At 37.7% G+C, this 14,100-nt stretch overlaps 1 protein-coding gene across 8 annotated transcripts in view; it reads left to right on the forward strand.

The window, feature by feature from the left end:
- The window catches only part of DGLUCY (D-glutamate cyclase), a 47,584-nt gene that overhangs the window by 26,311 nt on the left and 7,173 nt on the right, over positions 1 to 14,100 (forward strand). For all 8 annotated transcript variants that reach the window (XM_038138155.1, XM_038138156.1, XM_038138157.1 and 5 more), the window contains 6 exons: positions 1,242 to 1,392; positions 2,844 to 2,966; positions 5,193 to 5,384; positions 7,373 to 7,633; positions 8,112 to 8,211; positions 9,833 to 9,981. In XM_038138155.1, the coding sequence (XP_037994083.1) occupies positions 1,242 to 1,392; positions 2,844 to 2,966; positions 5,193 to 5,384; positions 7,373 to 7,633; positions 8,112 to 8,211; positions 9,833 to 9,981 (976 nt within the window). The remainder of the gene's footprint in view (positions 1 to 1,241; positions 1,393 to 2,843; positions 2,967 to 5,192; positions 5,385 to 7,372; positions 7,634 to 8,111; positions 8,212 to 9,832; positions 9,982 to 14,100) is intronic.

Raw genomic sequence — 14,100 nt, forward strand, 5'->3', positions numbered from 1 at the left:
CCTTTTATAAACCATGACAACAGGGGTTTCTTCTGCATGACAGCCACATTCTGGATTTTTCCTATGACAGCAGAGCCTTTAAACTGCACATTTACTACAAACCTAGGCTCTGGGCCAGATGATATTCCCAAAGACTTGAGGTGTCTACCATAGCACTGAAAATTATGACTGTGAAAATTATCACTGGTCAAAAAGTTTATGGTGTACATTTTAATGGTAACAGAAATCTTAAAATAATTCTTGCTCCAGTAAATAAACCCCTTAATACTAAGAACATTGGAGTATGCATCTGCATACCTTTTTCATTTAGTTCAGATGCTGTGCTACTGCAGAAAAGTTATTGCTGTTTTCAGTGTTATCGTTACACAATCTATGCTATGCTCCTGGTCAAAAGAAAGGTGCAAGTGTATCTCCTACGTGAGTCCTTCTACCAAGCTTAAAGAAAAAAAAAAATACAATATGTATCTGCTTCTAGAATTTCAGAATTTGGAAAATTTTATAGTTATAGCACATTAATGCTGTAAAGAACTGCACAATGTGTTTCTTCAGTGACAGGTGTGATTATTATTATCATTATAAAGGCTTTAAATGAACATTTTCTCGACAGCTCTAGCTCTCTGGATGTCTTGTTTATGTTCAACTGCAACTCAGAAATCTGACATTTTTTCCTAAAAAGCTGACCTGCTTTCTTTCTAAGTAGAAAAGGTGCCTCAGCCTCAGTTGGTGAGGACGATGAATTCCCTAGGGCCTTTGTAGAGGCATGAACTATTTGTATGTATGGAACTGTCATGCAGCTTCTGTGCAAGTTGGTACTACCATCAGCAGCTGCTGACCCTGGTGTGTTACGGGGCACTGTATTCAACTACAGAGGGTGGAGTCTGTCTAAGTAATTTGTAGGTGTGCCATAATTTTCTATTAGCTTTTTCACCTTCTGTAGGGAGAACACACCATTGTTTTCAGACAGTTTTCAACATACTGAGCTCATCTTGCTGAGTGCACCAAAACAAGGAATTCATTAAGTTGAAAATTTTAGCGATCTAGGTGATGGAGCTAAATGATGGAATCTTAAAAGAAAAAAATACAGGATCCCAATTTTTTTTATTCAAAAGGATTTAAAATTAGTATTAGAATGCAGCCTTTCTAAACTCAAGTGCAGCACAAAGATTTAGTTGTATTTATTCTGACATTTTAGAGGTGGTGTTGAATACTCCTGCTAACACTGGATTCTTTTGAACTGCCAGACGTCTGTGCCTTGCTACAGCGTTTCTATGTTTCACTGCAACTTAGTAGTCACAATGAGACCTATTCCTGAAAGCAAGTTGGGAGCAGCTGTGCTAGCAACGTCTGAATTAAAAGAAGCCCATGGAGCACCAATTCACATAGGTGACCCTGGTCAGTGCTTTTCATTTCTCATTCTGCGTGCACCTGACTGTGTATACAAATGAGGGGGGAAAGCATGGGAAGTGGTAGGACTGAAATACCTGCACCACTTAATCTGTTTTAATTCTTTCTAATGGTCCAAAACCTGAGTGTAAAAGGAAAAAGGAAGGAAGAAAGAAAAAAAAAAAAAAGAAAAAAGAAAAAAGAAGGTTTTTGAGTGAGCTGAACACAAAGATTTCTTAGATAAAAGATACTTGTCGGATGTAGACAAGTTATCTGGCAGGGGTGGTTTTGGTAAAAAGTATAATCACATTTTTCTGAAATGTGTGCAGTTTAATTTATATGTGAATACTTTCTTGCTGTCAGAGATTCCAGTGACAGGATAGCAATAACTGACAACATGGGGAGAAGTGTGTGTGGTGGCATTTTGTGTCTTAGTGGTTGAATGTGAAAGTAAATACTGCATTATTTTTAAAAATACTGAAATAGCATACAATGAGCACAACACTTAAGAAAAAAATAATAGAAATATGACAAGATTTTTTTAAATCTAGTTTGAACATAAATGAAAAAAAATAAGAGAGGAGGCTGTTTGAAAAAGAACAAAACCAAACAAACACCTGTAATATGAAGATGGAATGCAATAATTTCCCCCCTGCTGTAAGAAGTTTGGTAAATCATGGGCTACATACACAGAAGGATCACATTGCAGGGCATGGAAGGAGATGTCATTGGTAAACACAACACTCCAGTAATGTACTTGAGTAACGTATCTGAGTACTTAAGCCTGACAAACTAGTAATAAGTCATTACAAAAGAGTAAATTAACATACATACAGATTACATAAACTAATTTCAGAAAAGAGAGTGGTATAATAAAGCATCTGAAGAATTTCAAGCTAAGGGAAGATAGCAAGTGCTTAGAATGACCCAGATTATTACAAGTAGGTGTTAGAATAAAGCAAAAGACAATTAAATGAAAGGCAGCTAAGAGTGAGATGTATTTATCTAAGACAGAGAGGAAAAGAGAGATTGATCATTTCTCTAGTGAAAAAAATGTAGGAAGTTAACACAGTAGAAAATGTGTTCTAGAAGGAACTCATTTTGCATTGCAATAATTTATTCTTGTTTGCCAGTGCTATGAATAGAGTTCTTCTGTTGATCCAGAAGATTTATATCATCTTGAAAAATCAGCATAGATGTCTAAACTGCATTTTGTTGCAAAAATAAGGTAAATACATTTTTCCTGGTGTTATCGAGTACAAAAAAAGGGAAATCAAGTCAGTTCAGGCTCTGAGGATGTGCAGCCAAAGACAAACTAAATGTTCCACTTTAGGGGGACTTGACACTCTTGAACTCTTAACTCAGTGCCATTGATTGATGTTTGGGGTCCACCCCCCCCAGCTTTGCAGTATTACTGCTTAATTAGAATCGCTCATGATTTCATTTTTCATCAATTCCAGGTCTGCTGGGAATACAAGATCTTTCTAAACCAGACTATGGAGATCCAGTTCACCTTCACCCTGGTGACATTCCAGTGTTTTGGGCCTCAGGAGTAACAGGAGTAGAAGCAATTATCAACTGCCGTATGTGCTGCTTAGAGACTCTCTTTAAATTATCCCTCAATCTCTTTTCTCTCTCTCTCCGTTTTATTTTACCTTTTTAAAAAAGGATACTGAATTGGCTGATTAGCAGGCTTGATTTTTGGAGAAGATAAAAAACACCCCAAACAACAAAAAGCCTTTGGCAGGAGAGTTTCTGGTGTGAAATACAGGTCTACTTTAAAGAAAATTCTCACTGAAATTTCACCACTTTTCTGTATTTTAAATGTTAAATCTATGGCTCTGGCAACATCAAAACATCTTTTTTAGCATTATAAAAACCAAAAATTTTAAAGGCATTAATTTTTAAGCTTCTTGCTTTTAAAATACTATTTTGTACTACACTGAAGTAAAGCAATAGTAAAGGAAAAAGAAAAAAAAAGAAGGAATAAAAAGAGAGAAGCCAGAAATCTTTCCAAAATATTGTCAAGAGCTAGCAAATTGATTGACATGGAAAAGGGTTCTGAAGTGTCTCATGGAGAATGTTGAGCTTTTAGTTTTCTCCAAAATTAAGTTAATGTGACACATTTTACATAAGTGAAACTTTTTCTTCTGTACAGTTTTTCTGCACTGTGTGCAGTCATTTATGCATATATGAGCACAAAGGGAAGAAAATGCAACAAAACCATGGAAACAGTATTATATACTTCTCTAAGTCACTAGTGTGAAATGAAATACTGTGTTTTCATTCTTACTGAAAAAGAAGCTTAAACATCATAGGCAATATATCTGGGAGAACCCTGGGAGGTCATCTGTTTTGTCCTTCTGTCCTTGCAATATCCTTGTTGTTTCCTATAGATGTTTATCTGAACTTCTCTCAACACCTGCTCCAGTATGTTCAGCTCTAAGGAGAGTCTTCTTGCTCTTTCTTACATACAATCTCTTTTCTCCAGTCCCAAATCCTTGCTGAAAATCCTACTCTTTCCTGGGCTCTTCAGCAAACCTATTCATCTTCCTTGTACATTCTTGTTGTAGGGAAAAAAGAGAAAAAATTTGTAAATGTCTCTCCAATGTGTTGCACAAGTGGCTGTGTATCCTGCCCTTGCTTGGAACAGACTTTCACTTTTCTGTATTTCTCCATTTTCTATATTAAAACCAGTTGTCATTAGTACATTCTAGGAACTTTTTTGATAGTTTTCATTTTGTGCTGTGCTACTTTCTCAGCTAGGACATCTGAAATCTGCTACCCCACCAGTACCCATACTTTAGATGAATCTGCTAGCTGGTCACAAAAAACTGTCTGCTCACAGTGTTTGGTGAGGGATAGTAAACCTCAACAACAATGTTCCCCAGGTGCTTTAAACCACTGGCCATAGAGTGCCAAAAGATGTAGCTCAAACCAAGCACATATGTACTTAGTAAAGAAACATCTTCTCCACTTTCACCCTCCTAACAAAGACAGTTTTGTTTGTTTAAGTATACCAGTTATGATTTACCTAACAATGTTCCAAATCTGCCGAATCAAGTGTTACCTAGATTCAGACTTTTGGAGTCAGTATAAAGACAGGAAATATTTTCAGTTTAGGAAGCCACTATGCTGTCAGGTCTAAAGAAGCTTATTTTTCTCCAGGGTTTTAGAGGCTACTCGTATTCCCTTTGCTAACGCTTACTGGTCCACTTTTGTCATTACTCCTTGCCAGTTTACATTGCCATGGTGTAACCCCAGCCAGGATCTCTCCAGGGTCAGGGAGAGAATTGGAAGAGTAAAAACTGGAAAACTCTTGCATTGAGATAAAGACAGTTTTGTAGGGAAAGCAAAAGCCATGCATGCAAACAGAGCAAAATAGGGAATTAATTCACTGCTTCCCATGGGAAGGCTGGTGTTCAGCCATCTCCAGGAGACCAGGGCCCCATCACAGGTCATGGTGACTTGGGAAGACAAATGCCATCACAACAGACCTTTTGGAAGGGTACCAGAGTTCCATTCTTAGGTTGCCTCAAGTTTAGACCAAAGAGGACATTGTGGAAAAAACTGATCTCAACCCACATGAGCTTTTTAAAAGAGAAAAAATTTTCAGATGTACATGTGTACATTTCTTTCTCAAAGTGTATTAATTGCTCCAATGTAACTTAAAATAGCACCTGTTTTTGTAAGTGTCATCAGGCAGGGACTCTGTTGTTATATTAAGTTGCTTTTTGAAATTTTTTCATCCCTATAATTTGTTACATTGCAATAATAACATTTAACTGAAGTTTTTTCATTCATTTTAGGAGCTCCGTTAGCTTTTACTCATTCTCCTGACGGCACGCTCATTACTGACCTAGAGAAAGGCAATGTCAGATCCTCAGGAGGAGTCCCACAGGTCCACTGCATCTCTCAAGATCCTCTGCATTTCAGCATTGTGTCAGCAGAAGCAGCCCAAAAGATAAAGACTCTAGAAACCCTAATTGGAATAGATCCAGGTATAAACAAAAACCGTCTCCCTTTAATGGATTTGTAATGGGGTAGATACCACCTATCTGGCCTTTTTAGGTATTTTAAATTCAAGAACACAGTAAGAATCTAAAGGTGATTTTAAGACTTCTTTATGGAATACAGTGAGTTTATATAACTAGGTCTTATATTTTCTGTTACTGTAGTTAATATCAGAGTCCGGCCAAATTCATTCATTGTGGACAATGGAGTGTCTGATCTTGATGACTCTGTGCTCCCAAAGTACACAGAAGCAGACTGGAGAGTCCACAGGGAATAAGAACTGAGTAAAACTGAAATTGGTGTGTGAAGTACAGGGCACCTCAGCTTGCTGGTAACAGCAACACAGGTATTCACTGTGGAGTAAATAGCACATTTCTTTACAAATATCCACGACTACTGTGGTCCTACCAGAGAATTCTAGTAGTTGCATGTGTTTTTCAGACACCACTTTCTGATGGGTGGAATTACATTAGTTTCTGCTGACATATCCATCACTGAGGTGTTGTATGATGGACCAAAGCGACCAGGTCACCGCAGAAGGTTGAGCAGTGGGGCTGCCCGTGTGTGCAAGGAAGAGAGGGGAGTAAAGGCACACTGAGTAGTGCAGCCATTCCTAAAATACACACTGAGTTAGTCCCCTCTGGCTGCTGTAGTCTGAGCTCAGTGTGCCATAAATTTTCTGAAATCCTCTGTAGGCAGTAGTGGAAAACAGCTTACGCCCAGAACTCCCAAGCTCTGGGTTTGGGCTGTGTGCATACATTTGGGTCTGTTTATTTTTACTCACAAGGCCTCTCCTTTCCCACTCTCTGGAGCTGGCTTGGCACGATGCCATGCTCTGCAGAAATACAGGACCTAACTTAAAAGTTAGCTCATTTTATTGCTAAAGGAGAGTACAGTACTTTGTCTCAGTTAATATACTCCACTTCTCAGAGACTTGTATTCTGCTTATGTTAACTTTAAGTTTTCTGAACTTTTTTCTCTGTCCATTATCTGTGTATTGCCTGTGTGTTATTTAGGAGGAACAGAGGGAGAAATGCCAAAGGGGAAATTGAGGACAAAAGGAGGAAAATGTGGGGGTCAGGGGAGCAAGAAGGATGAATCTGTGAGGAGACTGGAAAACACTGGTGAAGAGTTACCTCTATAAGCACAGCATGCTGGTGCTCATGGTTTTCTTGAGTACTAGCAAATCGAAAGAACCGAGCTGTGAACTTTTTTCCAAGTGACATGGGATAGGAAGTGTTTGAACAATGAAAGCCATACACAGATAATAGTGTTGCCTATTTAGGGACTGACCCATGAGAAGAGACTCCTGTTAATATTCACCTATTTCTCAAGGTCTGATAGCATGGTTCTCTGCTACATGAAGTGTTACAAGAACTTCTAGTAGTCACCTGGACACCACTGTATTAACTGAGTTTATGAAGTCCCCAGGAAACTTACAATGTCTCTGAAACTTCACTTCTGAGGTTAATAATTTCATTAAGTGGAATTTATTTGGGAATTAGCTCTTCCCGAAGGGGATGGACTTAAATAGAGACAAAGGATCAGTTCATACATCTGAAGTCTGCATCAGAACTTCTCTTAGGGCTGGGATGCTTGAGTTGCAATCTAGCTTCAGTAGCTAAACATGGTCTAGCAGGACTGTCAAAGGAAATCAGAGGGCCTAAGGAAAGGAAACAATGTGCAATAAGCTCTCAGAAAAAGCTATTTACACTTATACCTAGAAATGCTAGGTGTAATAATTTTCAAAAGCTGACATTCTTAACCTGGAAGCATGGCCCATTATCTTCATTACTCATATCCTAGATCTTCTTAGGTTTCCTGAGGAAATTACCCCAATTCCTGCCTTGACCAGAGGTTTTTCTCTCTTTTAACCTATTTTATATCACTATAGTATGTGCTTTCACCCAGAGGGAAACTTGAAAAGGAGAGTGATAGATTGAAGTGTCCTGCTCTCTTTAACCCTCGTGTCCAGGAGAGCGGGGCATCGGGCACCTGCAGCGCCAGGGCGAGCTGCTGCGCGCCTGCCTGGCCATGTCCCACGCGGGCTCCGTGCTCATAACCACGGGATTCCCCACCCACTTCAGCCACCAGCCACCCGAGGAGAACGACGGCCCCCCGGGAGCCCTCGCCATCGCAGCCATGCTGCAGGCCTTGGAGAAACAGGTTGCCATAGTTACAGATCAGAGAGCCATGGATCTGAATAAAAAGATTATTGAAGAAGCTGTTCGACTAGGTAAGAAACTTGGGGTTTTCAGTTTTTTAGCTTGCTAATTTGAGCCAAGGTTTGCTTCAGTTTTAATCTGTCGCTTAGTCCGGGACATTTTTTTCCCCAGAGAATGAATAAGAATTCATCCTCTAAGCTCTGCTCATCATTGCTACGATGACATTTTGTTAACCTAGCTGGCATCAAGTTAATGTGTACATAGCTGGGTACTGATTCTGGATGAGTTGCTTGTGATAAATTCTGGATATCTGTTCTTATTCTTGTAGATCTGTTTTCTACTTCAAGGTCCCATTTAACAGCATTTACATCTAAACAAGTTTAAATCAAAGTAAGGGTATAGGGAGCTCACCAAGAACTGTGTAAAGACCTTTAATTCTTACTGTTCTAGCAATTTTGCTTTCTTTTTTTAAGTTACTCAAAGATACATTAAAAAAAAAAAAAGTTTGTAAAGTATGTAGTATCTGAATTTCATTTTGCTTTCCTCTAGGAATCCTGAAGAAGCCCATCCCTCTATTGAGTTATCAAAGGGAAAGTTCCAATTCAGCTTTAATGTTTTTGTGTGAGAATGGGAATCCTGGAAGACCTAGGTGTGTGTATTCAGTTTTTGAGAATGGGTCACACCTCTACTGTGCAAAATTATAATAAAAATAAGGACCATGGTCTAATAAGGCACAATGGCTGCAAGTAAATCCTTAAGACTTTGAATGCACAGAACAAACTTTGAAGCCAAACACTGTTACTGGAGCATACACAGAGTACAGAATTCCACATTACTCTGCAATTATGCACTTCTGGAGTACAAAAAAGAAACAATTCTTCATATATCAATAGTTCTTTCCAAAATTTTCTAAAATATTTTCAGCTGTTATTGTATGAATATATATACACACACTATATATTATTTTATCAATTTTTAAATCAGTGAGAAGATCAAAAATTATTATATCAAAGTCAGTGAAAGAGCTAAGAAGACTGCTGTGGAAAGTGTGCATTTTCCAGAGCTTTAGCTGTAGTCTGACAGCTAGGGAATCTGATCTGACTTAATGAAATGTCATGTGTTTGTAATGGTGGGATTAGGGTTAATGCACTGGAGAATTTGCTAAGTAGCTGTATGCTCATTTCATTACTTAGCATGAACCTTATATTTCCCTGAAGTAGGCATACATTGCTCATTTTTATTGATCTTTCCTTGTAAAGTATTTTAATATAGTTGCCCTCAGTTTGCATTCTTAAATAAAAAGGTCTTTCACCCTGGTATTTGCTTCACTAACCTACTGAATTCCCATTTCTTTCCCCACATTAGTATGTACTGTAACAGTATGCATGATACTGTCTTCATTTTTTATGTATTGTTTCAAAAATGTCTTTTATAGCTATGCTTAATTAAAGTACAGGCAGATTATATTTAAATTGGTCCCTTAGTCCCAAAAGGCTGAAGTAAGTATTTTTTTAAAGTAGACAACTAACCTGCTAAAGGTCTCTGGAATCACTGTAGATACCCACCCACAAGAACATTAAGTAATTCAGCAGAATTAACAACCTCTTAACAGTAAAATCAGAGAAACAGAAGCAAAATAACTTAATTCTAACATACAGGGGCAGAACTGAGTACTATAGTTCTCCTTAAAATGTAGGACAGCTGCAGTACATCTGTCTACTTTCATAACCAGCAAAACAGCCATGGACTTAAAAATAAATCCTCCAAATCTAAAGACCCAAACATTGCCTAACTAGAAACAGATGAACATTTGCCAAGCAATGTACTTTAAGCAGAGAATATATTTGCACTAACAAGGATTTAGATGCTCATTAATTTTCCACTTTTTTGCTTTCTTTGAATGCACTTACAGAGACTAAAATTTTACAAGATACTGTCTGCTTTAATGTGAAACAGAGCCAGGCCAGATGGCTGACCCAAAGGATTGCTGGCTAGGAGGACTGTAGGAACTTCTCAATTTCTTGGTAGCAAATGTGGTTTGGGGGACCTGCACTAAAGCTATTAACCCCTAAACTAACCTTTGGAAAAAAAAAAAAAAACAAACCCATAGACAACTACAGTCAGAAATAACAAAACAGCATCCAACTTTTACCTTGAATCCCAAAGGGTGAAAAAGTAGAACCAAGCACAAGCAGCCAACAGAAGTATTTTTCATGTGAAAATCACAGCTTTGACTTCTTCCCTCTGTTTTTTCACTCACCTCTAACCAGATTTGATCACCTGGTAGCAATAGAGCGTGCTGGGATGGCTGCTGATGGCAATTATTACAATGCCAGGAAAGTTAACATTAAGCATCTTGTGGATCCCATAGATGAACTATTTTTAGCTGCACAAACCATTCCAGGAATCACAACGACAGGTAAGTGTGAGTTTGTGTGATGTTCTCAGAAGCAAGAGAAGCTCAGAGCAGGAACTCTTACTGGTAGTGAAGGGAGCAGGAGGCAGGTGCTGAGTGGCTTTCAGGCTACAGCTGTTTGATGGGATTGGATTTGTACATACACTCTGAGTGCAGTTTTTAATAGTGACTTTATTCTGTATTTTTTGTGTTGAAGGCAACATAGAATATAAATGGTTGTTGGATGGTAACGTTCCTTTTTGAAGTGTTGGTTTTATGATTGTTACACCTAAGTTAAAACAGCAATCTGGATAGAATCTTTGTTTATATTGTCTTTAGCAGGGATTACATATTTGCATCTATTAAAGTAGTGCCTTCTCCAACAAAATCCATGCATACAGTAAGAATCTTGACAGGAATGCCTTGTCCTTCCCACCAAAACAACTTTGGCCTTTGCTAATACTTCGAATGAGAATGCTTTTGTCAACATTCTGCTCCTCTCTTTAGGCAACAAACTTTTTTTTTCTTGAAAACTTATTTATAGCTGGTTTGGAAAAAATATGGCATAGACCATTGTACAACATCCTTGTACAGTCAGATGCTTCCTGCTGCCATGCGTGGCCCAAATGAGAGTTTTGGAGATATATAATCTCTGTAAATATTAAAATCAAATTAGAAATAAGTACCCATGCCAGACTGATTTCTGTCACTTCAGAACACATCTGCTGATTTAGCTTTTTTTCTTCTTAGAGTGCTGTAGACTCACTCCTAAGTATTGCCAAAAGCATGGGAACTTTGGCTTCTCAGTTTTGTTGTTTTTCAAATGCTTCCACAGAATTTAGGGAGCTCCTGCAGAGATAATGCATAGTCTGATTCCACTCTATTGGTATCATTTAAAAGCTGTGTAGCAGAGGAACTTCACTGATATGTGTTATTATGGTAAAATTTGCAATACTTTGTATTTAGATTTAATTTGGGTTTTTTCCTATTCATAAGATGCACCTTCCAACATTCAGAAGGGAGCACTCTAGATGACACTGTCTTGGCAGTCTCAACAGAGGACAAAGATTGATTGAACAAGTATTATATAGGAAAATCTCTGTTTTGCAAAGATGTCTAGCAAAATGCCTCAGAGCTTCATCTGCTGGTGTTAGTTTCAACTCCTGTCCCTGATTTTAGGTTGTTGATACAAGAATTTGATCTCTTCAGCTACTTACATAACATCACAACCTGATTCCTTTAGTAAAAATACCCTAATCTCTTCAAATATCTCCCACAGCAGCTCAAAGTATATTATTCATTTGCTGGAGTTTGGAATGTTCTGCCAGCTGAGAATGTAGTTTGTTTCAAACATTCTCTAAATATTCAAATACTCTAGGAAATGTCATTAATAAAAAATACCACAGGCTTGTGAAAAAGAAGAAAAGCAGTTACTCAGATTCACTGTGTCTCAGTGCTGTGAACTTTATCTAAAGAGATTTCTGCATAGGAAATCGTTTAACGAGTCAGAGGCTTTAAAGGACAATGAAGGGATCTGCTCTGTTCTTCCATGGCATTTGTGTCAGTGGATATTCTGCTCCGGAGAACTAACTGGCTATTTACAAGAAAGCAATGTAATTGTTTCTTACATTGTCTGTTATCTAGTTAACATTTCTTGTTTTGCTTATCACATTAATTTTTGTGTCTGTTATTTTGATTGGGTAGCAATTTCTTGGGTTGGATGTTGGGTTTTCCAATGTGTTTCTGCCAGGTGTAGTTTAACTCGGCCACTGTGGCCTTTGTGTTTTGTCTCCCACTACTGATAGCAACGTGTTCCTACTGATGAGGATATTTTTTTTTTTCTGGTGGGGCCGTCTTCAACTTTCTTTATGGTCAGTAGGAATTTGGAGGTGTATGACTAGTTCCAGAACAAATGCAAATATTGTACAGAATTAGGGTGGAGTACTTGAATAACCTTATAGGCTAGAATAACAGAAAGATCAAGTTTTCAGCCTACAGAAATTCTTTATATAGTGTGCTCTGTGGCAAGAAGCACTGTGTCAGTAGGTGGAGAGGGGAAATGTTAGAACATTTGTTACATGGTGATTAATTCCTGTCAAGTGTTGCATTTAAAACAGGATCTGTGGTTTTTTCAAAAAATCTGATCTGGTAGTTTGACCACAGACAAAGCATGAGCAGTGCCTGCAATTGTATGGGTACTGACATCCTAAAAACTCAGGGAGTGAGGAGCAGCCTGGAGGAATTCACAGAGTAAGAAGACATGAAAGACTGAGTTTGGAAGGGACTCATTTTCCACATAAGTCTGAAATAAAAAATTAAGAAATGTTACTGGAACCACAGATTATTTTTTTCAGCTGTCATACAATTGACATAGCTATATGCTATTTATATAAGAGCTAATGAAAAGCTTTCCAAAGTACTGCATGAAAAAATGGGGTCACACATTTTCCTTTCATACTTTGTATATTTTTATTATTATTATATGTAGATTTTTAACACAGAAGACTGACGTCTCCTGTGTATTTCGTGAATGTAGTTTCAGAAAACAATGTAGTCAGTGGGAACTTGCTTGGAAGATCCAGCAGAACTATTTTTCCTTTGCCTGGAAAGAAATTGGGCCTTTAGAAGAGGATTCATCTTGCCTATTTTCAGACATCTATATTTGAGATGTGTGCCTTAGGGTGAGATGAGCTGAATGTGTGAAGGGAGTGTTTCTCTCTGCTGACTTTAAAAGCAGCATAGCTGACTGGCTCATGCACGGATGGCTGCGTTTGCACAGGTGAATTTCACTCTGGAGATCTACAGTAAAGTACAGTTCTCTGGCAATGTGTGGAGGAAGAAGGAAACAGATGGGACAGGAGACTTTTTAGTGGGGCGTTCCTTTCCTCCCAGTGTCACACAAATGGGATCCATCCACAGCAATAGATCTACTCATTGTGCAGCCATCCTGGTGACAGGACTCCCACAAAGACAGGAAAAGCAAAGCAGGGCAGATAGAAAAAGCCCTGAGCAATGGATATATTTCAATTAAAGAAACTGTTGGTTATTATCATGGGTCAAGAATTCATCTCAGCCCTTTTAAAGAATGTTTAGAGCAAAAATTTTAATTTTGCATATAAGAAATAGCAGAACATTGTGTGTGATTCTTACAAAGCAGTAGAACTTTCATATTTATATATGAGGATAGAAGCACCAGGATTATATCAATACCTGTTTGAGAAGTACTACCAATGAAGAGATTTTTGAAAGCACCATTAACTCCCAATGGTGAAATAAATGTGAGCAGATTATTAAGGCAGACAAAAAAGAGTAGCTGTTCCATGGCAAATCCTTTTATGTAAGCTGTGTGTCGCTCAGTTACGCCCTACTTGACTGGATAGACTTAAGGAATCAAATAAAAATTGCTGCTGAGAAATAACTTTCCATTTCAGTTAAAGAAGAAATTTGCTACAGACGCATGAGATATTTATGCAGTTACTAAAAGTGTTAAATTTACCAGTTTTTCAGGCCTTGAAGTGTAAATTATAAATATTGTAATTTCTCTTCTGTAACGCATACCGTGCATTAGAGCACAGTCACATTTCAAATTCAAATCTGATACATCGCAGTGAGGACTTGGAGCTCTTCACTCTTCTGTTTCACAGACATGGTCAGGGATTTTTCTGTAAAACCTTCAAATAGAAAAAGATGTCATTCAGACTAATAGATGAAAGAGAAATTTGAATTTCCAATTCAATAGTAATAATAATTAATTAATAATTATAAATAATAAATAATTTTAATATGCTTTAAAATATATTGGTCAGAGACTAGAGGTACTATCCAGCTTTTATGTAAATTGCTAGTTAATATGTTACCCTCATCTCCAGGTATCTAAATTACATCTGACAACATTATGTCCTAAATATCAGGTTGCCTAGAATTTTCCTGAAATTGCATAGATCCCACTGATTTCACTAAAAGCACTAAAATAAATACACAGTATTTCTATTTGTGCAACAAAAATCAAGGTCCCACATCCAATATATAAGAAAATTGAAATAAATAAAGACTAGCTATTTTTTTGGTAAGTGACTGTGGAAAATGAAAACAGTGGTAGTATATAGGGCTGGGCTCTTTTTGGTTACTGCAGCACGTTAGTGG

This window comes from Motacilla alba, chromosome 5, assembly GCF_015832195.1.
Source record: "Motacilla alba alba isolate MOTALB_02 chromosome 5, Motacilla_alba_V1.0_pri, whole genome shotgun sequence".
NCBI classification, from domain to species: domain Eukaryota; kingdom Metazoa; phylum Chordata; class Aves; order Passeriformes; family Motacillidae; genus Motacilla; species Motacilla alba.